The 23,085-nt window shown below is 43.3% G+C and overlaps 1 protein-coding gene across 2 annotated transcripts in view; it reads right to left on the reverse strand.

Moving 5' to 3' along the window:
• The window catches only part of LOC109899667 (PH and SEC7 domain-containing protein 1-like), a 50,737-nt gene that overhangs the window by 18,612 nt on the left and 9,040 nt on the right, over positions 1-23,085 (reverse strand). Inside the window, exons 1-6 of one of the 2 annotated variants that reach the window (XM_020495096.2) lie at positions 16,738-17,382; positions 2,208-2,399; positions 1,760-1,840; positions 1,536-1,648; positions 1,329-1,387; positions 1,033-1,122 (exon numbers count right to left, since the gene is read on the reverse strand). In XM_020495096.2, coding sequence (XP_020350685.1) covers positions 1,033-1,122; positions 1,329-1,387; positions 1,536-1,648; positions 1,760-1,840; positions 2,208-2,399; positions 16,738-16,817 — 615 coding nt within the window. In that variant the 5' untranslated portion in view covers positions 16,818-17,382. Of the gene's footprint in view, positions 1-1,032; positions 1,123-1,328; positions 1,388-1,535; positions 1,649-1,759; positions 1,841-2,207; positions 2,400-16,737; positions 17,383-23,085 lie in introns of those variants that run through there. The other variant, XM_031835807.1, reaches the window with a different exon arrangement.

A 23,085-nucleotide genomic window follows, 5' to 3' on the forward strand; every position in this document is an offset into this window, starting at 1 on the left:
TTCATGGAGCACTCAGCTGTGATATGAATAGTTAACTGAGAGAGCCTGAGGAGGAACACAGCTTGGCCACCTCTGTGGGCTGCAGGCAGCTGGGCTGAGCTCCCACAGAGGTAGGTGGAACAGAGATAGGAACACCATAGACGGAGAGCAGAGGAGCAGAGGAGCGATAGATAGAGGGAGAGAGAGAGAGAGAGAGAGAGAGAGAGAGAGAGAAACCTGATAAATAAAATGGAGGATGAGTGAAGAATACAGGCAGGCAGATGGACAATTATCTGCCAAGGGGTGACATGATACGTAACAGAATGAGAGAGAGAGAGACTGTAATAAACACAGAGACATGAAGGGAGGGAGAGATGAAAACAAGGGAGTAGGAGGTGATGCTGTTCACAGGAGTGAGGCAGAGAGTGGAAGGACAAGAGGAAGGAGAGCGAGTGGGAGGTAAAACATGTTGGCTCTCTCTCTCTGATCTATACAATATGGCTCTGTTCACACAACAGCTCAGAGGTGGTCAACAGACCAGAAACCCCCTAGAGTCAGAAACCCCTTCCACTGTAACAGGAAGGAAATATATCATGCTGGATCATGCCTGTAAACACACACTATCTGCGGCACAGGAGGTTGGTGGCATCTTAATTGGGGAGGATGGTCTAGTGGTAATGGCTGGAGCAGAATCAGTGAAATGGTATCAAATACATGGATTTCATGCGTTTGAGTCCATTCCATTTGCTCTGTTCCGGCCATTATGTACCGTCCTCCCCTCAGCAGTGGAGGCTGGTGAAGGTGAGAAATGTTATGTCTCCCTGGCACCCTTTAGGACATGCCTCTCTCAATATCAGTGGTGCAAGTTACTCTGACGTCAGCAATACACTATCTGGAAAACCCGGAAACCGATTCATGGATATCAAGAGATCATGTGGTCAAATAGAGGTCATGCAGCTGAAACAAGGGTCCCACGGTACGCATGTGGTTGTATGCACATGGTTCGACACATCTATATCGTTTCTACAGTATGTTTTAACTAATTCAACACACCTTGAGCAGTTCCTTGGGAAAATCCTTTCCGTTGTTTAGCCCTTCCAGGTTGCCGATGAACTGCAGGACGGACATTTTCTTGCCGATATTCTGAGGAGGGAGAAAGGGGCACCTTCACTCGCACTGTCTCCTTAAGGGCCCCTCTAGGAAAAACCACCGCTGTATATGTTATAGGGTATATATCACATTGTTTTAATGGTCTTTCTTTTTGACTAGAGAACTTTAAGCTCTTTACCCACATTTCAACATGAGCCCTCCACAGCTCTCTAGCCCCTGGCTCCCCCACAGGTACTCACATGGCCATGCAGGTCTGTGTTGAGCAGCATCAGGGCACAGGTCAGGGTGTGGACACTGTCTGGAGCAGGGAGAAAGAGAGATGTTTCAGTGAGTTCTTGTGCAGTATCAGTGAAAGAGTCCTTCCTGCCCCCCCCCTCCCAGTGGCCCCTACTGGTAATGTGTCTGCTACGTTGACACCTTGGAACGGACACTCGTCCCTGTCTTACCTTCAGAAGGTATTGCATTGGGGTTGCATTGTAGATATCTCCTAGAGAAGTGGGCCAGCACTCGCTCTCTCTCCTGTGTCTCTCCCATGAGGGCAAACTCCCTCAGGAAGGCTCTGCGGATGCCATACAGCATTGTGAGTGTTCAATATTCATTGGGGGGGGGGGGGGGGGTGACTAGGTCATTGTGCTACATTTTTAACCATTTCCACTGAAAGGTATCTTACCTTAGCGCTTGGTCAATAGTAAGGCCTGAAAAGTTGAAGTAACTGAGGTATTCTTCTCCCACCATCCGACTGAATTCATTACTGCAAAAAGACACACACACACACACACACACACACACACACACACACACACACACACACACACACACACACACACACACACACACACACACACACTTACTGTGCATGAAAGGTAAACAAAAGACAAAGGCAGAGAAAAGTGAACAGGTACCTGGCCTATGTACAACCGGTCCCAAATCACTACCTATCCTTATCTTGGCCCTAACCCCTCAACGATAGCATATCTGACGGGTCTGGATAATTATATGCAATGTAATGGTAAAGATTCCACTTCCACCTAATAGATCTGCAAACATTGAATGGTAAGGACCCAAGGGAGGGCTATAGCTCGAATTGGGACCAGCTGGTACTGCTCCAGTATACTCACTTCTTGCTCAGGTGCCTGGCCACGTCAGACTTCCTGAAGCCGTCCAGGTTGAAGAGGTGTTTGGCTAGGCGCTTAGCAGCCTGCAGGTCAGCCTTGTTGCCGTTGGCCAGGGCCTCGGTGCTGCCCAGGGCTAAGCGCTCGCCCACGTCCTGCTGTGGGAGCGGGTCTGGAGCCCAGTGGCCTGGCTTCTCCCTGACAGACGACAAGAAGAGAGATGATGCTGTTATAGCACTATTATAACAGGTAGCTGGGTAACAAACTAGTAGACCAGAAACGTTAGGTTCTGTTTCAAATGTAACTGTATTACATTTCACCAACTGAATAAGGAAGAACAAGAAAAGGGCAACAGTAAAATCATACTGTTGTCAAACTTGGCACACAGTAAAGCAGATGGTTGTCACTGGAAGGTGCCATATTTATATTAAAAACAAAAGAAACTGTTTTAAGTGAGAAGTAGGCATTGGTCTGAAGCCAAATAAGAAAGGAAATTCACATGAGCACCACAATGCCTACTTTACACATGCTCTACCAAGGTTTTCCATCACACAGCTTTGACCTACAGGGCCTTCAGAAAGTATTCACGCCCCTTAACTTTTTCTACATTATATTGTGTTACAGCCAGAATTTGAAATTGATTACATTTCGATTTTGTGTCACTGGCCTACACACACACACACAACACCCCATAATGTCAAGGTGGAATTGTTTGGTGGCTGCATCATGTTATGGATATGCTTGTCATCGGCAAGGACTGGGGAGTTTTTCTATGATAAAAATAAATGGAATAGAGTTAAGCACAGGCAAAATCCTAGATGAAAACCTGGTTCAGTCTGCTTTCCAACAGACATTAGGAGACAAATTCACCTTTCTGCAGGAAACAAGGCCAAATATACACTGGAATTACTTACCAGTGTTCCTGAGTGGCCTAGTTACAGTTTTGACTTAAAAAAAACAATTGGCTTGAAAATCTAAGGCAAGACTTGAAAATGGCTGTCTTGCAATGATCAAAAACCAACTTGACAGAGCTTTAAGAATTTTTAAAGGAATAATGTGCAAATATTGTACAATCCTGGTGTGCAAAGCTATTAGTCTTACCCAGAAAGACTAACAGCTGTGATCGCTGCCAAAGGTGATTCTAACATGTGTGTGAATACTTATGCAAATGAGATATTTCTGTATTTCATTTTCAATAAATTTGAAAAAATGTCTAAACATGTTTTTACTTTGTCATTATGGGGTATTGTGTGTAGATGGGTGAGAAAAAAATTAAATATAATATATTTTGAATTCAGGCTGTAACAACAAAACATGGAATAAGTTAAGTTAAGGGGTATGAATACTTTCTGAAGGCACTGTACTACAGTAGCTATGTTGGTCTATTGTACGTTAAACGTGTTGGCAGGTAGCTTAGGATTCAAACCTTCTCAAACTGCCTAATTCATACTCTTTGTGGAGATGCTCCCACAAAACTTGGTTTGTACTGCATACAAGGTAAAGTATTGGATTCTTCACACACACTATACGAAGACATTATCCACTGCTTTTATACTTACACGACCATCAGGCTTGATTGAGTGAGCTGTTGTCTTAGTAATGTGGTGCCTGTCTGTATTTCTTAATTTTAATCATATCTGTCAAAATATTTCGTAACATATTTTTGGGGTCAGTAGGTGCCCAACATAACTACAGGTGGTGGTGTTAATTTTTTAAATTTAATTTAATTTCACCTTTATTTAACCAGGTATGCTAGTTGAGAACAAGTTCTCATTTGCAACTGCAGCCTGGCGAAGATAAAGCATAGCAATTCAACACATACAACAACACAGAGTTACACATGGAATAAACAAAACATACAATCAATAATACAGTAGAAAAATACGTCTATATACATTGTGAGCAAATGAGGTGAGATAAGGGAGGTAGAGGCAAAAAAAAGAACATGGTGGCAAAGTAAATACAATATAGCAAGTAAAACACTGGAATGGTAGATTTGGAAGAATGTGCAAAGTAGAAATAGAAATAATGGGGTGCAAAGGAGCAAAATAAATAAATAAATAAATACAGTAGGGGAGAGGTAGTTGTTTGGGCTAAATTATAGATGGGCTATGTACAGGTGCAGTAATCTGTGAGCTGCTCTGACAGCTGGTGCTTAAAGCTTGTGAGGGAGATCAGTGTTTCCAGTTTCAGAGATTTTTGTAGTTCGTTCCAGTCATTTGGAAGCAGAAAACTGGAAGGAAAGACGACCAAAGGAGGAATTGTCTTTGGGGGTGACCAGTGAGATATACCTGCTGGAGCGCATGCTACGAGTGGGTGCTACTATGGTGACCAGTGAAATAAGGCGAGGCTTTACCTAGCAGAGACTTGTGGATAACATGTAACCAGTGGGTTTGGCGACGAGTATGAAGCGAGGGCCAACCAACGAGAGTGTACAGGTCGCAATGGTAGGTAGTGTATGGGGCTTTGGCGACAAAATGGATGGCCCTGTGATAGACTGCATCCAGTTTGTTAGGTAGAGTTTTGGAGGCTATTTTATTTATTTTATTTGTCATTTTTGAAGTGTACCTATGATGAAAATTACAGGCCTCTCTCATATTTTTAAGTGGGAGAACCTGCACAATTGGTGGCTGACTAAATACTTTTTTGCCCCACTGTAGGTCTGTAGCAGTTTGGGTCTAGAGTGTCACCCCGTTTGAAGAGGGGGATGACTGCGGCAGCTTTCCAATCTTTGAGAATCTCAGATGATACGAAAGAGAGGTTGAACAGGCTAGTAATAGGGGTTCCAAAAATTTCAGCAGATAATTTTAGAAAGAGAGGGTCCAGAATGTCTAGCCCGGCTGATTTGTAGGTGTCCAGATTTTGCAGCTCTTTTAGAACATCAGCTATTTGGATGAAGGAGAAATGGTGGGGGCTTTGGCGGGTTGCTGTGGAGAGTGCCGGGCAGTTGACCGGGGTAGGGGTAGCCAGGTGGAAAGCATGGCCAGCCATAGAGAAATGCTTATTGAAATTCTCAATGATAGTGGATTTATTGGTGGTGACAGTGTTTCCTAACCTCAGAGCAGTTGGCAGCTGGGAGGAGGTGATCTTATTCTCCATGAACTTTACAGTGTCCCAGAACTTTTTTGAGTTAGTACTACAGGATGCAAATTTCTGTTTGAAAAAGCTAGCCTTAGCTTTCCTAACTGCCTGTGTATATTTGTTCATAACTTCCCTGAAAGGTTCCATATCACGGGGGCTATTCGATGCTAATGCAGAACGCCACAGGATGATTTTGTGCTGGTCAAGGGCAGACAGGTCTGGAGTGAACCAAGGACTATATCTATTCCTAGTTCTAAATTTTTTGAATGGGGCATGCTTATTTAAGATCGTGAGGAAGGCACTTTTAAAGAATAGCCAGGCATCATCTACTGACGGGATGGGGTCAATGCAATTCCAGGATACCCCGGCCAGGTCGATTAGAAAGGCCTGCTCACAGAAGTGTTTTAGGGAGCGTTTGACAGTGATGAGGGGTGGTCGTTTGGTCGCAGACCCATTACGGATGCTGGCAATGAGGCAGTGATCGCTGAGATCTTGATTGAAAACAGCAGAGGTGTATTTGGAGGGCGAGTTAGTTAGGATGACATCTATGAGGGTGCCCGTGTTTACGGATTTGGAGTTGTACCTGGTAGGATCATTGATCATTTGTGTGAGATTGAGGGCATCAAGCTTAGATTATAGGATGGCCGGGGTGTTAAGCATGTCCCAGTTTAGGTCACCTAGTAGCACGAGCTCTGAAGATAGATGGGGGGGCAATCAATTCACATATAGTATCGAGGGCATAGCTGGGGGCAGAGGGAGGTCTATAGCAAGCGGCAACAGTGAGATACTTGTTTCTGGAAAGGTACATTTTTTGAAGTAGAAACTCGAATTGTTTGGGTACAGACTTGGATAGTACTACAGAACTCTGCAGGCTATCTTTGCAGTAGATGGCAACACAAATCAAATCAAATCAAATGTATTTATATAGCCCTTCGTACATCAGCTGATATCTCAAAGTGCTGTACAGAAACCCAGCCTAAAACCCCAAACAGCAAGCAATGCAGGTGTAGAAGGCAGTCCTTTGGCAGTTCTATCTTGGTGGAAAATGTTATAGTTAGCGATGGAGATTTCAGGGTTTTTGGTGGTTTTCCTAAGCCAGGATTCAGACACGGCTAAGACATCCGGGTTGGCAGAGTGTGCTAAAGCAGTGAGTAAAACAAACTTAGGGAGTAGGCTTCTAATGTTAACATGCATGAAACCAAGGCTTTTACAGTTACAGAAGTCAACAAATGAGAGCACCTGGGGAGTGGGAGTGGGGCTAGGCACTGCAAGACCTGGATTAACCTCTACATCACCAGAGGAACAGAGGAGAAGTAGGATAAGGGTACGGCTAAATGCTATGCGAACTGGCCGTCTAGCACGTTCGGAACAGAGAGTAAAAGGAGCAGATTTCTGGGTTCGATAGCATAGATTCAAGACATAATGTACAGACAATGGTAATGTAGGATGTGAGTAAATTGGAGGTAAACCTAGGCATTGAGTAATGATGAGAGAGACACTCTAGAGACTCTTAAACCAGGTGATGTCATCGCATATGTAGGAGGTGGAACAACGTGGTTGGTTAAGGCATCTTGAGCAGGGCTAGAAGCTCTACAGTGAAATGAGACAGTAATCACTAACCAGGACAGTAATGGAAGAGGCATATTGATATTAGAGAGAGGCATGCGTAGCCAAGTGAACATATGGGTCCAGTGAGTGGTTGGGCTGACTGGGGACAGGCGATCAGACAGTTAGCAGGCTGATGCTAACAGGCTAACAGTTAGTAAGTCGGAGCTTAACAAGCTAGCAGTTAGCAGACCGGGGCTGGCAAGATAGCAGTTAGCAGACCGGGGCTGGCAAGCTAGCAGTTAGCAAGCGGTGTGTTGGACACAGTCACTTACATTAGAGGTCTATCGAGTCCGTCTGCATTTGGATTTCTGTAAGGCTAACTTAGCTGTGTAATATTGACATGTGCTAAGAACCATGTGTTTTGCAAACGAGGTTCTGTTTTTATCAATTGCTGTGCTGATCAACAGACACTTTATTGCCTCTGTCTAATTACCATGTAATCTAAAGTTGATTGTATTTGTATTTCTTTTTGCAATAAAGATGGTGACACTATAATAATACACATTTACACTAGGTCTACAGTGTATCTAAAAAATACATACAGCCTAACGATATATAAGTGGTAAGGTTATTGTCATGGGAAGTGGGCACACAGCCCTTCCATTCTTGGCATGCTGTTTTAACAAAGTTGTAACAAAACCACTGTTTCAAGTGTGTAGCTGTATTTTAACTAGAGGTCGACCGATTATGAGTTTTCAACACCGATACCGATTATTGGAGGACCAAAAAAGCAGATACCGATTCAAAACGGCCTATTTGTATTTATTTTTTGTAATAATGACAATTATAACAATACTGAATGAACACTTATTTTAACTTAATATAATACATCAATAAAATCAGTTTAGCCTCAAATAAATAATGAAACATGTTCAATTTGGTTTAAATAATGCAAAAACAAAGTGTTGAAGAAGAAAGTAAAAGTGCAATATGTGCCATGTAATAAAGCTAACGTTTAAGTTCCTTGCTCAGAACATGAGAACATATGAAAGCTGGTGGTTCCTTTTAACATGAGTCTTCAATATTCCCAGGTAAGAAGTTTTAGGTTGTAGTTATTATAGGAATTCTAGGACTATTTCCCTCTATACCATTTGTATTTTATTAGCCTTTGACTATTGGATGTTCTTATAGGCACTTTAGTATTGCCAGTGTAACAGTATAGCTTCCGTCCCTCTCCTCCCTGGGCTCGAACCAGGACCACAACGACAACAGCCACCCTCGAAGCAGCATTACCCATGCAGAGCAAGGGAAACAACCACTCCAAGGCTCAGAGCGAGTGACGTTTGAAACACTATTAGCGCACGCTAACTAGCTAGCCATTTCACTTCGGTTACACCAGCCTCATCTCGGGAGTTGATAGGCTTGAAGTCATAAACAGCGCAATGCTTGACACACAACGAAGAGCTGCTGGCAAAACACACGAAAGTGCTGTTTGAATTCATGTTTACACACCTGCTTCTGCCTACCACCGCTCAGTCAGATACTTGTATGCTCAGTCAGATTATATGCAACGCAGGACACGCTAGATAATATCTAGTAATATTATAAACCATGTGTAGTTAACTAGTGATTATGATTGATTGATTGTTTTTTATAAGATAAGTTTAATGCTAGCTAGCAACTTACCTTGGCTTACTGCATTCGAGTAACAGGCAGTCTCCTTGTGGAGTGCACAAGGACTAGTTAACTGTAAGGTTGCAAGATTGGATCCCCCGAGCCGACAAGGGGAAAATCTGTCGTTCTGCCCCTGAACGAGGCAGTTAACCCACCGTTCCTAGGCCGTCATTGAAAATAAGAATGTGTTCTTAACTGACTTGCCTAGTTAAATAAAGATTAAATCAAGGTGTAAAATAATAATAATAATAATAATGGGGAAAAAAAAGAAAAAAAAAGGAAAAGAAAAATACAGATTTCGGATTGTTATGAAAACTTGAAATCGGCCCTAATTAATCGGCCATTCCGATTAATCGGTCGACCTCTAATTTTAACCATACAAGCCTTTCAACGTACATATATTTTAACATGCAGTACGCAGAGACAAACTCTGTTTTAAAGCTAGTGTCTCTAAAGGGAAGCGCCCTGGATTTGCTCCATTGCTCAGCAAGCATTTCTTACACTCATAAAAAGCAGCCTGAATTTAATTATTTCCAGCTCTTCCACCTTAAGGCTCTTAGTAATATCAGCAGGGTATCAACATGTCTATTTCGGATCTAAACTTGACCCCCTCCCCCCTCCCCATAGGACTCTATTTCCCAACAGGATGAACAACCTCAAAAAAGGGTTTTATGCATGAATGTGCTACTACAGCTCATAACATAATATATGCATTGAAAATTATTATTCCCAACAGTAGACCTTTATTAATAAAGTGACAAAAGTGAAAATGTTGGTGCTTTTTGGGTTGTCTCTAAAATGATTATCTATTTATTGTACTTCTGAAATGGAAATGTGCCAGAGAATTTCTGGAATAAAGTTAATGCAGTACTTTACTATACGCTCTTTACTGCTGGAGTATCTGTGTGCAAAGATTTGGGTCATGTAAGGACAAGATACATCTCCATAACATAATAAATTCTCTATAAAAGAGAGATGTTTCAAAAGGTTAAACATTTCCATTTACAAACTACACCCACAAATCAAATTCACTAAAGTCAGACTTCTGTCTCTGCAGACATTTGAGAAAATAATCAGAGAGCCACTTTAAGAGCATGGATGGAACTGTCAGCAAGTCCTTCCTACAACAACATAGTAGAGTTACATACATGCATTGCAGACATGCCCATGCATTTACAGTGGGTGATTCCCCATCCAAATAAATTGAAGTAATCTGCCCACCTCGATCTAACAGAATGGTCACTTGGTTAGTGGTCCACCATGCTTTAAATCAAGAGTTTCTCCTCAAACACAGGACTCCTCTCAAACCTCCACAGTAAGGTAGCAACCGATCTCAGGATATAGAACACCCCCATCCATGTGCTGTGTTTGGTTCATTCCACCGGCCCTTTGAGTCACCCCCTCTAACAGGATGATCCACACAATTGAGGCGAGTGCGGAGAGGAGTAGAAAGGGGCTGAGTTTATTTTTTCTTAAAACGTTGGTTGTAAAGTTGGTTGTAAAGTATAAAAATTGGCAAGCCAACATCTTATGTCCCCAAGACCGCAGTTTCATAAACTGGTTGTGCTGCATCACGAGAACAGTCAACAAACAATCCAGAGAAAGTGCTTCCTTCTTGCCTTTGTTGACAAGGGCTGACAGTGCTGACAATAGACAACATATCACCTCTGAGAACACACCCTGAGAACAGAACTAAGATGGACATACAAAGCCCCAGTTGAAGAACCTTTTAATGGATTTTTAAAAAAGCTATTACATCTAGAAGATAACCAAAGTATGCTGAACAATGGGCCTTATCTGTTCTCTGATGCATTTGATCTTCAACTGAGGCTATGCAAAGTCTCCACCATAGAACAGAGCCGCAACAGGACTGATGAGCGTGTGTGGTCACTTAATAATATTCAGGCTCCAAAACTGATATCTCTCCCTTGTTGACTTTACCTTTTTCTCAGGACACAACATTCCACAGTCACTAAAGACGACACAGAATATATAGTATATATGTATTCACCTTAAGATACCACAGCTACAAAGAAACACCGTTGTTTGGGAAGTTATTAAGTTTACTTGAAGGTGTCAAATTCCTTTCCCTGTTAAAAGATCTCAGAGAGATTTTACACCAGTTCTAATCTGCACTATGAATGATTGATTGAGCTCTTGACGTATCCTGGATGTACAGATGGTTCAGAGAGCCAAAACCCAAACTATTAACTTCAAGGGGTTTCACTAAACACATTTCTAACCAAAAATATAAACCCTAATCAACAATTCAATACTGCAATCTACACAGAGCGGAAATCTAGGCCCTACAGTTTATTTACAGAGGCAATGAACAGGAAATCTATGTAGTTGATTCAGTCTCCGGTCAGGAAATTGCAAGTTAGCTGAAATGATTGTAACATTCTGTAACATTCTAGAACTTCTTTGGTTGTAGGTTATTATACCTACACCAAGTTCTCATTTACAACTGCAACCTGGCCAAGATAAAACAAAGCAGTGCGACACAAACAATAACACAGCGTTACACTTGGAATAAACAAACATACAGTCAATAACACAATAGAAAAAGTCTATATAGAGTGTGTGCAAATGAGGTAAGATAAGGGATGTAAGGCAATAAATAGGCCATAGTGGCAAAATAATTACAATTTAGCAATTAAACACTGGAGTGATAGATGTGCAGAAGATGAATGTGCAAGTAGAGATACTGGGGTGCAAAGGAGCTAAACATAATAATAAATAACTGTATGGGGATGAGGTAGTTGGATGGGATATTTACAGATGGGCTACAAGATATGAGTAATGTAAGAGAAGTAAACATTATTAAAGTGGCATTGTTTAAAGTGACTAGTGATCCATTTGTTGAAGTGGCCAGTGAGTGGGTCTCCATGTAGGCAGCAGCCTCTCCGAGTTAGTGATTGATGTTTATCAGTCCGATGGCCTTGAGATAGAAGCTGTTTTTCAATCTCTCGGTCCCAGCTTTGATGCACCTGTACTGACCTCACCTTCTAGATGGTAATGGTGTGAACAGGCAGTGGCTCATGTGGTTGTTGTCTTTGACAATCTTCTTTGCCTTCCTGTGACGTTGGGTGCTATAGGTGTCATTGAGGACAGGTAGTTTGCCCCCGGGTGATGTGTTGTGCAGACCGCACAACCCTCTGGAGAGCCTTGCAGCTGAAGGCTGAGCAGTTGCCGTACCAGTCTGTGATACAGCCCGACAGGATTCTCTCGATTATGGATCTGTAAAAGTTAGTCAGGGTTTTGGGTGAATAGCCAATTTTCTTCAGCCTCTTGAGGTTGAAGAGGCACTGTTAAACCTTCTTCACCACACTGTCTGTGTGGATGAACCATTTCAGTTTGTCATTGATTTGTACGGCGAAGAACTTAAAAACTTTCCACCTTCTCCACTGCTGTCCCTTCGAAGTGGATAGGGGGGTACTCTCTCTGCTGTTTCCTGAAGTCCACGATTATCTCCTTTGTTTTGTTGAAATTGAGTGAGAGGTTGTTTTCCTGACACCTCACTCCGAGTGCCCTCACCTCCTCCCTGTAGGCTGTCTCGTCAGTTGTTGGTAATCAAGCCCAATACTGTCGTGTCGCCTGCAAACTTGATGATTGAGTTGGAGGCGTGCATGGCCACGCAGTCGTGGATGAACAGGGAGTATAGGAGGGGGCTGAGCATGCACCCTTGTGGGGCCCCAGTGTTGAGGGTCAGCGAGGTGGAGATGTTGTTTCCTTCCTTCACCACCTGGAGGCGGCCCGTCAGGAAGTCCAGGACCCAATTGCACAGGGCGGGGTTGAGGCCCAGGGCCTCCAGCTTGATGATGAGCTTGGCGGATACTATAGTATTGAATGCTGAGCTGTAGTCAATGAACAGCATTCTTACATACAGTTGAAGTCAGAACTTTACATACACTTAGGTTGTAGTCATTGAAACTAGTTTATAAACCACTCCACAAATTTCTTGTTAACAAACTATAGATTTGGCAAGTCGGTTAGGACATCTACTTTGTGCATGACAAAAGTAATTTTTCCAACAATTGTTTACAGACAGATTATTTCACTGTATCACAATTCCAGTGGGTCAGAGGTTTACATACACTAAGTTGACTGTGCCTTTCAACAATTCCAGAAATCTATGTTATGGCTTTAGAATCTTCTGATAGGCTAATTGACATAATTTGAGTCAATTGGAAGTGTACCTGTAGATGTATTTAAAGGCATACCTTCAAACTCAGAGCCTCTTTGCTTGACATCATGGGAAAATCTAAAGAAATCAGCCAAGACCTCAGAAAAAAAATTGTAGACCTCCACATGTCTGGTTCATCCTTGGGAGCAATTTCCAAACGCCTGAAGGTACCACGTTCATCTGTACAAACAATAGTACGCAAGTATAAACACCATTGGACCACAGAGCCGTCATACCGCTCAAGAAGGAGATTAGTTCAGTCTCCAAGAGATGAACGTACTTTGGTGCGAAAAGTGCAAATCAATTCCAGAACAACAGCAATGGACCTTGTGAAGATGCTGGAGGAAACAGGTACAAAAGTATCTATATCTACAGTAAAACGAGTCCTATATCGACATAACCTGAAAGGCTGCTCTGCAAGGAAGAAGCCACTGCTCCAAAACCGCCATAAAAAAGCCAGACTATGGTTTGCAACTGCACATGCTGACAAAAGATCGTACTTCTTGGAGAAATGTCCTTTGGTCTGATGAAACAGAAATAGAACTGACCATTATGTTTGGAGGAAAAAGGGGGAGACTTGCAAGCCGAAGTACACCATCCTAACCGTGAAGCACGGGGGTGGCAGCATCATGTTGTGGGGATGCTTTGCTGCAGGAGGGACTGGTGCACTTCACAAAATAGATGGCAGCATGAGGTAGGAAAATGATGTGGATATATTGAAGCAACATCTCAAGACAACAGTTGGGAAGTTAAAGCTTGGTCGCAAACGGGTCTTCCAAATGGACAATGACCCCAAGCATACTTCCAAAGTTGTGGGATAAATGGTTTAAGGACAAAGTCAAGGTATTGGGGTGGCCCATCACAAAGCCCTGACCTTACTCCTATAGAACATTTGAGGGCAGGACTGAAAAAGTGTGTGCGAGCAAGGAGGCCTACAAACCTGACTCAGTTACACCAGATCTGTCAGGAGGAATGGGCCAAAATTCACCCAACTTATTGTGAGAAGCTTGTGGAAGGCTACTCAAGTTAAACAATTTAAAGGCAATGCTACCAAATACTAATTGAGTGCATGTAAACTTCTGACCCACTGGGAATGTGATGAAAGAAATAAAAGCTGAAATAAATAATTCTCTACTATTAGTCTGACATTCACATTCTTAAAATAAAGTGGTGATCCTAACTGACCTAAGACAGGGAATAATTTTTACTAGGATTAAATGTCAGAAATCGTGAAAAACAGAGTTTAAATGTATTTGGCTAAGATGTATGTAAACTTCCAACTTCAACTGTAGGTATTATTTTTGTCCAGATGGGATAGGGCAGTATGCAGTGTGATGGCGATTGCATCGTCTGTGGACCTGTTGGGGCGGTATGCAAACTGAAGTGGGTCTTGGGTGGCCGGTAAGGTGGAGGTGATATGATCCTTGACTAGTCTCTCAAAGCACTTCATGATGACAGAAGTGAGTGCTACGGGGCCGTAGTCATTTAGTTCAGTTACCTTTGCCTTCTTGGGTACAGGAACAATGGTGGCCATCTTGATGCATGTGGGGACAGCAGACTGGGATAGGGAGCGATTGAATATGCCCGTAAACACACCAGCCAGCTGGTCTGCGCATGCTCTGAGGACGTGGCTAGGGATGCCGTCTGAGCCAGCAGCCTAGCGAGGGTTAACAATTTTAAATGTTTCACTCACTTCGACCACGAAGAAGGAGAGGGCGCAGTTCTTGTTAGCGGGCCGCGACGATGGCACGGAATTATTCTCAAAGCGGGCAAAGAAGGTGTTTAGCTTGTCGACGGCGTTAGTGACGTGGCTGGTTCTTTTTGTAGTCTGTGATTTCCTGTAGACCCTGCCACATACGTCTCGTGACTGAGCCGTTGAATTGCGACTCCACTTTGTCCCTGTACTGTCATTTTGCTTGTTTGATTGCCTTGCGGAGGGAATAACTACACTGTTTATATTCAGCCATATTCACAGACCTCTTTCCATAATTAAATGTGTTGGTTCGCACTTTCAGTTTTACACAAATGCCGCCATCCATCCACGGTTTCTGGTTAGGGTAGGTTTTAATAGTCACAGTGGGTACAACAGCGCCAATGCATTTCCTTATAAATTCACTCACAGAGTCAGCGTATATGTCAATGCTATTCACTGAGGCTGACCGGGAACATATCCCAGTCCACGTGATCAAAACAATCTTGAAGCGTGGATTCCGATTGGTCAGACCAGCGTTGAACGTTTCTAGTCACTGGCACACCCGATTTTCTGCCTATAAGACGGTAGGAGCAAGATGGCGTCGTGGTCGGATTTTCCGAAGGGATGGCGGGGGAGGGCTTTGTATGCATCGCGGAAGTTAGAGTAACAGTGGTCGAGTGTATTACCCCCGCGCGTAGTGCAATTAATATGCTGATAGAATTTAGGTAGCCTCTCAAATTTGCTTTGTAAAAATCCCCAGCTACAATAAATGCAGCCTCGGGATATATGGTTTCCAGTATACATAGAGTCCAGTGAAGTTCCTTTAGGGCCATGTTGGTGTCTGCTTGAGGGGGAATGTACACAGCTGTGACGACAACTGACGAGAATTCTCTTGGAAGGTAATATTGCCGGCATTTGATTGTGAGGAATTCTAGTTCGGGTGAGCAGAAGGACTTGAGTTCCTGTATGTTGTTATGATTACACCATGAGTCATTAATCATGAAGCATACACCCCCGCCCTTCCTCTTCCCAGAGAGATGTTTATCTCTGTCGGCGCGATGCATGGAGAAGCCCGGTGGCTGAACTGATTCCAACAACATATCCCGAGAGAGCCATGTTTCCATAAAACAGAGAATGTTACAATCTCTGAGGTCTCTCGAAGGCAACCCTTGCTCGAATTTTGTCTACCTTGTTGTCAAGAGACTGGACATTGGCGAGTAGTATACTCGGGGGCGGTGGGCGATGTGCACCTCTACGGAGCCTGACCAGAAGGCCACTCCTTCTGTGGCGCAGTTGTTTTGGGTCGTCTTCTGGGATTAGATCCATTGTCCTGGGTGGTGGTCCAAACAGAGGATCTGCTTCAGGAAAATCGTATTCCTGGTCGTAATGTTGGTAAGTTGACGTCGCTCTTACAGCCGGAAATAACTATTGGATATATGTAATAAGACTTAAGATTTCCTAGGGTAACAATGTAAGACATAATACATAAAAAAACGAAATACTGCATAGTTTCCTAAGGAGTTGAAGCAAAGCGACCATCTCCGTCGGCGCCATCTTGTTCAAAATCATTTCACACTTAATTATTCATAACGTTGGACCATTCATTACAAACAAGCACCTAATAATGTAAGCCTCCACTTTCTTTGAGAACTTAAAGCAGAGTTTCCCAAACTCGCTCCTGAGGCCTCACAGGGGTGCACGTTTTGCTTTTTGCCCTAGCAATAAATAGCTGATTAAAATAATCAAAGCTTGATGATGAGTTGATTATTATAAATCAGCTGTGTAGTGCTAGGGGTAAAAACGAAATATGCACCATTCATGGCACCCAGGACTGAGTTTTGGAAACAGTGCCTGAAAGCGATAGTTCACTCAAAGTACAAAATGACACATTGGTTTCCTTACGTAGAAGGTATGACAGCAATCCATGCTTTGGTTTAGTTTCCCTAGCACTGGCAAGCACTGTTTCCAAATGCTAACGGTCATGGGATAGATGTTAGCATTTTTCGCACATAACAAATCATTGTTAAGTGACTTTAGTGAGCTTCAAAAACATTTTTAGATACTTTAGGATTATTTATTATTTATTTATTATTATTATTTATTATGTGCAAAAAAGGCTAATATCGCTCCCATGACTTGAATGGGATCCATGCCACAAATGCTAAAATGTTAGTATTTGGAAACAGTGCCAGGGAATCATATCTTGGCCATAGACTGCTTCTTGAGTAAGGAAACAAATATCTAATTTTGTAATTTGGACGATCTATCCCTTTAACACTGTCTGGGTCCACACACCTCAGACAGACAGACAAATTGACCATTGGAGGTAAAGTACAGTGAAGTGAGGAACTCACCGGTATATGGCCGGGTAGGGGACATCCAGGCACATGTCTTCCAAAGCCCCACCCCCCCAGCAGAGCAAATAATGCGCCATATTGTCCCCAGAGCCACGGCCCTTTCACCCAACCACGGCATTCGGCAGTGATGTAACCCTGGCAGTCAACAGTCGGATCTACTGACCACAGCGATCCTCTGCCCAATGTCTAGCCACACGTTGACACTGCCCTGCTCTCAGCCTGAGCCAAGCAGGATCTTCAATGTGCATTTCACAACATATTCTCTTCCATTTCCCCTCCTTTGTGTCTGGATTCTCTCTCTGCCTTATTTGGCGCCCTAATCTGTTGCCTTTAGCCTGTTGCTGCCCTCCCCTGCTGTCTTGTCTGCCTCTCTCTCTCTCTCGCTCTCTCTCACCCTCAATCCCCTTCCCTCTTCAGCTCCCTGTAACTCTCTCGTTCCAAACTTTGAAGTATCCAAGCTGGTGGACACAGTATGTGGTAATAACTTGGCAGGATCTTTGTTGAACTCAAAGTTACACTTGGTCAGTCTCAGTCTTTCTCTCTCTCACTGCCCTCTCTCTCTGTCTGTTATTGGTCTGTGTGTGCCTCTCTCTGCGAATCGCTCATCAGCTGGGCTATTTTCCGCTGCTGGAGAAGGTATGCATTTCCTCTCTCCATGGCTGCAAACCCCCTCACTCTTCTCTTCCTCTCTTTGTCTCCCCTTACATTCCCTCTCTCCCACTGACCCCCCTTTCTATGTTTCTAACCTACTTTCTGATTTCACATCTCAGTCAGCTCCTATATCTCAGAAAATACACATGTATCAGATTTAAAGCAACAATCAAGGAATAAATGTTTCAGTAAAGCCAAACAAGTAGGAATGAAAGCTAAATCAAAGTAGCCTACGGCAGTTATTCCCAAACTAGGGGTATGCGCAATGCCGTCAGGGGCACGCGCAATTAAAAAAAATATATATATATTTTTTCTCTTCACATTTTTTAAACTGTCCATCTATATTTTCCATTTCCCCCTTGCCCGAGTAGCCTCATTTCACTGCCAAAAATAAAATTAAACCATCTCGTGTTCAGCGAAATAACAATGTCAAATACAGGTAGCCTAGTCAAATAATGAACATCCAATCACATTAACCGTTTCTCTCTCGTGGGAATTCCACTAACGGTCTGTATGTAGCCAAACAAGGCTGCTGCTCATTCCGTTCGCTCGAAAATTGATGAATGGTTTAAAAAAAGTAAGGCCCGTGTCCAAAGAGACACATACCAGCTCTACCGGTAGTACTACTACTACTGGCAGTACTACACCTGCACCTGTCGACAACACAAGTTGTTCTGCTTCCACGAGCACATCCAATGCTAGCATGAGTAATTCTACATTTGTTGTTAACCCAGCTAGCATGTACACTGACAGAATCTGATGCAGCCGAAGAGCTACTGCCCCCTTACCCGGGAAAGCACCGAACAACAGGCGGACTTTGGACCATCAAAGAGGCGCAAATATGATGAGAACTACATTGATTTGGGGTTCACTTATATTAGTTTGTTATATGTGCAAAAGTGCTATCTTACAACTCTATGAAACCATCACTGTTGCGCAGACATTTAGAAACAAAACCTGCCATTTAAAAAAATAAGCCACGGGAGTTTTTTGAGCGAGATCTAATGACATGTATAAAAGCAACAGATACCATGAATAAGAAGGGGCTAGAAGCGTCTTATATGGTGAGCTACGAAGTGGCTAGGATGGGCAATCCCCATACTATTGTGGAGGGCTTAATTCTTCCTGCTGCCGCAGATATGGCTGGGACAAAGCTGGGGGAAAAGGCTAAAACAACTATACAGACAATGACTTCATCAAACAACACTTTCACGATGGCATCAGTGACATGGCAGATGTTTTGAAATAATTACTGCTTCGCATACAAGCCAGTGAATTCTATGCGTTACAGCTGGATGAGTCAACAGCTCCTGGTATATGTCCGTTACGTTTATGGGGGGTCAATTAAGGAAGACATGCTCTTCTGCAAACCACAGGAAACCAAGACAACAGGAGAGGATATTTTTTTTAAGTACTGGACAGCTTTGTGACATCAAATGGACTTTGGTGGTCAAGATGTGTTAGTATCTGTACTGATGGCGCAAAAAGCCATGACAGGGAGACATAATGGAGTGGTAACACACGTGCAAGCAGTTGCTCCCGGCGCCATTTTGGTACATTGCAGCATCCACCGAGAGGCTCTTGCTGCCAAAGGAATGCCTGACAGCTTGAAAGACGTTTTGGACACAAAATGGTTACTTTGTTAAAGCAAGGCCACTGAACTCTCGTGTATTTTCTGGACTAGGCAATGATATGGGCAGCGACCATGTAATGCTTTTACAACATACTGGTTATCAAGGGGCAAAGTATTGACACGTTTTTTTGAATTGAGAGGCGAATTTAAAGTTTTCTTTACTGACCATAATTTTCACTTGTCTGACTGCTTGCATGATGACAAGTTTCTCACATGACTGGCCTATATGGGTGATGTTTTTTCTCGCCTGAATGATCTGAATCTAGGATTACAGGGACTCTCCGCAACCATATTCAACGCGCGGGACAAAATAGACGCTATGATTAAGAAGTTGGAGTTCTTCTCTGTCTGCATTAACAAGGACAACACACAGATCTTTCCATCATTGTTGAATTTTTTGTTTGAAAATGACAATGTCAAATGTGATACAGTGAAGCACCTGAGTGAATTGGGTGCACAATTAAGCAGGTACTTACCTGAAACAGATGACACAAACAACTGGATTCGTTATCCCTTTCATGCCCTGCCTCCAGTCCACTTCCCGATATCGGAACAAGAGAGCCTCATCGAAATTGCAACATACCCCCGGCTCTGTGAAAATTGGATTTAAATCAGAAGCCACTGCCAGATTTCTAAATTGGGCTGCGCTCAGAGTATCCTGCCTTGGTAAATAGCGCTGTTAAGACGCTGATACCCTTCGCAACTACGTACCTACGTGAGAGTGGATTCTCGGCCCTCACTAGCATGAAAACTAAATACAGGCACAGACTGTGCGTGGAAAATTATTTAAGACTGAGACTCTCTCCAATACAACCCAACACTGCAGAGTTATGTGCATCCTTTCAAGCACACCCTTCTCATTAACCTGTGGTAAGTTATTCACAATTTTTGATAAACAAATAAAGTTTCATATGTAAGATGGCTAAATAAATACTATTATACTATCATTTGTGCCCTGGTCCTATAAGAGCTCTTTGTCACTTTCCACGAGCCAGGTTGTGACAAAAACTCACAGTCATTCTTATGTATTATAAATGTGTGTGTGTGGCAGGCTTACAATGATGGCAACAACAACAAAAAACATTTGAGAGTGCGCTAACCCTGGTGCTAGAGGGGGTATGCAGCTGGAGGTTGAATGTTTAAAGGGGAACCACTGGCCCACAGCAATGACACCATATATGTTCCTTTATAAAAACATTTACGGTATTATGGTTTCTTATGGTTTTACTTGTTCATATTTTTTACAACAAATCTGGTCCTAGAACAATGGGTCTTGGATCAAAAGCCAAGTGAGGTAAACTTAATTTTCTCAAAATCAACTTGTAAACCTGGACGGATGGTTAAATCAGCATTTTATTAGATCAAACTGCCTTTCGTATCATTACAGACTACAAAGGGATACACAGCCAAGAGCTGCCCAGTGACACAAGCCTACCAGACGAGCTAAACTAACTGCTCGCTTCGAGGCAAATAACACTGAAACATATATGAGAGCACCAGCTGTTCGGGAAGACTGTGTGATCACGCTCTATGCAGCTGATGTGAGCAAGACCTTGAAACAGGTCAACATTCACAAGTTCGCAGGGCCAGACAAATTACCAGGACATGTACTGCGTGCATGCGCTGACCAACTGGTAAGTGTCTTCACTGATATTTTCAACCTCTCCCTGTCCGAGTCTGTAATACCAACATGTTTTAAGCAAACCACCATAGTCCCTGTGCCCAACACTAAGGTAACCTGCCTAAATGACTACTGACCCATAGCACTCACGTCTGTAGCCACAAAGTGCTTTGAAAGGCTGGTCAAGGCTCACATCAACACCATTATCCCAGAAACCCTAGACCCACTCCAGTTTGCATACCGCCTTAACAGATCCACAGATGATGCAATCTCTATTGACTACACACTGCCCTTCCCCACCTGAACAAAAGGAACACATATGTGAGAATGCTATTCATTGACTACAGCTCAGTGTTCAACACCATAGTGCCATCAAAGCCCAGTACATCACTGGGGCCAAGCTTCATGCCATCCAGGACCTCTACACCAGGCGGTGCCAGATGAAGGCCCTAAAAATTATCAAAGAATCCAGCCACCCTAGTCATAGACTGTTCTCTCTGCTACCGCGCGGCAAGCGGTACCGGAGCGCCAAGTCTAGGTCCAAGAGGCTTCTAAACAGTTTCTACCCCCAAATCAAATGGCTACCCAGACTATTTGCATTGACCCCCCTGTTTTACACCGCTGCTACTCTAACCGGTGCTCCCACACATTGACTCTGTACCGATACAGAGTTTAGTCTCGCTATTGTTATTTTACTGCTGCTCTTTAATTACTTGTTACTTATATTTCTTATTCTTACTCATATTGTTTTATACTGCATTGTTGGTTAGGGGCTCTTAAGTAAGCTTTTCGCTGTAAGGTCTACAGCTGTTGTATTCGGCGCATGTGACTAATACAATTTGAAGTAAATGACTATCGCTCCGTAGCAATCACTTCTGTCATTATGAAATGCTTAGAGAGACTAGTCAAAGATCATATTACCTCCACCCTACCTGTTACACTAGACCCACACCAATTTCGTTACCGCACCAATAAGACCACAGACGATGCAATCGCCATTCACACTGCATACTGCCCTATCCCATCTGGACAAGAGGGACACCTATGTAAGAATGCTGTTCATTGGCTACAGCTCAGCATTCAACACCATAGTACCCTCCAAACTCATCATTAAGCTTGAGACCCTAGGTCTCGACCCCGCCGTGTGCGACTGGGTCCTGGACTTCCCGACGGGCCGCCCTCAGGTGGTGAAGGTAGGAAACAACATCTCCACTCTGCTGATCCTCAACACTGGGGCCCCACAAGGGTGCATTCTCAGCCCTCTCCTGTACTCTCTGTTCACCCACGATTGCGTGGCCATGCACGCCTCCAACTCAATCATCAAGTTTGCAGACGACACTACAGTGGTAGGCTTGATTAACAACAACGACGAGACAGACTACAGGGAGGAGGTGAGGGCCTTCGGAGTGTGGTGTCAGGAAAATAACCTCTCACTCAATGTCAGCAAAACAAAAGAGATGATTGTGGACTTCAGGAAACAGCAAAGGGAGGACCCCCCTATCCACACCAACGGGAAACAGTGGAGAAGGTGGAAAGTTCCTTGGTGTACATATCACCAACAAACTGAAATGGTCCACGCACCCAGACAGTGTAGTGAAGAAGGAGCAACAGCGCCTCTTCAACCACAAGAGGGTGAAAAACAATTCTGAACTTTTACAGGTGCACAATTGAGAGCATCCTGTCGGGATCTATCACAGCCTGGTACGGCAACTGCAGCGCTCACAACAGCAGGGCTCTCCAGAAGATGGTGCGGTCTGCACAACGCATCACCGGTGGCAAACTACCGGCCTCCAGGACACCTACAACATCCAATGTCACAGGCAAAAAAGATGATCAAGGACAATAACCACCCAAGCCACAACCTGTTCACCCCTCATCCATCCAGAAGGCGAGGTCAGTACAGGTGCATCAAAGCTGGGACAGAGAGATTTAAAAACAGCTTCTATCTCAAGGCCATCAGATTGTTAAACAGCCACCACTAGCACAGAGAGGCGCCTGCCTACCTACAGACTTCATATCATTGGCCACTTTAATAAATGGAACACTAGTCACTTTAATAATGCCACTTTAAGAATGTTTACATATCTCGCATTACTCATCTAATATGTATATACTATACTATCCATTGCATCTTAGTCGCTCTGTCACTGCTCATCCATATATTTTATACTTATATATATATATATATATATATATATATATTCTCATCCCATTCCTTTACTAGATTGTATGTATTAGGTTTTGTTAGATATTACCTGTTAGATACTGTTGCACCTTCGGATCTAGAAGAATAAGCATTTCACTACACTTGCAATAACATCTGCTAACCATTTGTATGTGGCCGTTGAATTTTGATTTGATTTGAACTGGATGGGAAGATACAATGGATATGAGTCGGTCTACACATACTGTAGAACATACACTGAGTGTACAAAACATT

This window comes from Oncorhynchus kisutch, linkage group LG11, assembly GCF_002021735.2.
Source record: "Oncorhynchus kisutch isolate 150728-3 linkage group LG11, Okis_V2, whole genome shotgun sequence".
Taxonomy (NCBI): Eukaryota; Metazoa; Chordata; class Actinopteri; order Salmoniformes; family Salmonidae; genus Oncorhynchus; species Oncorhynchus kisutch.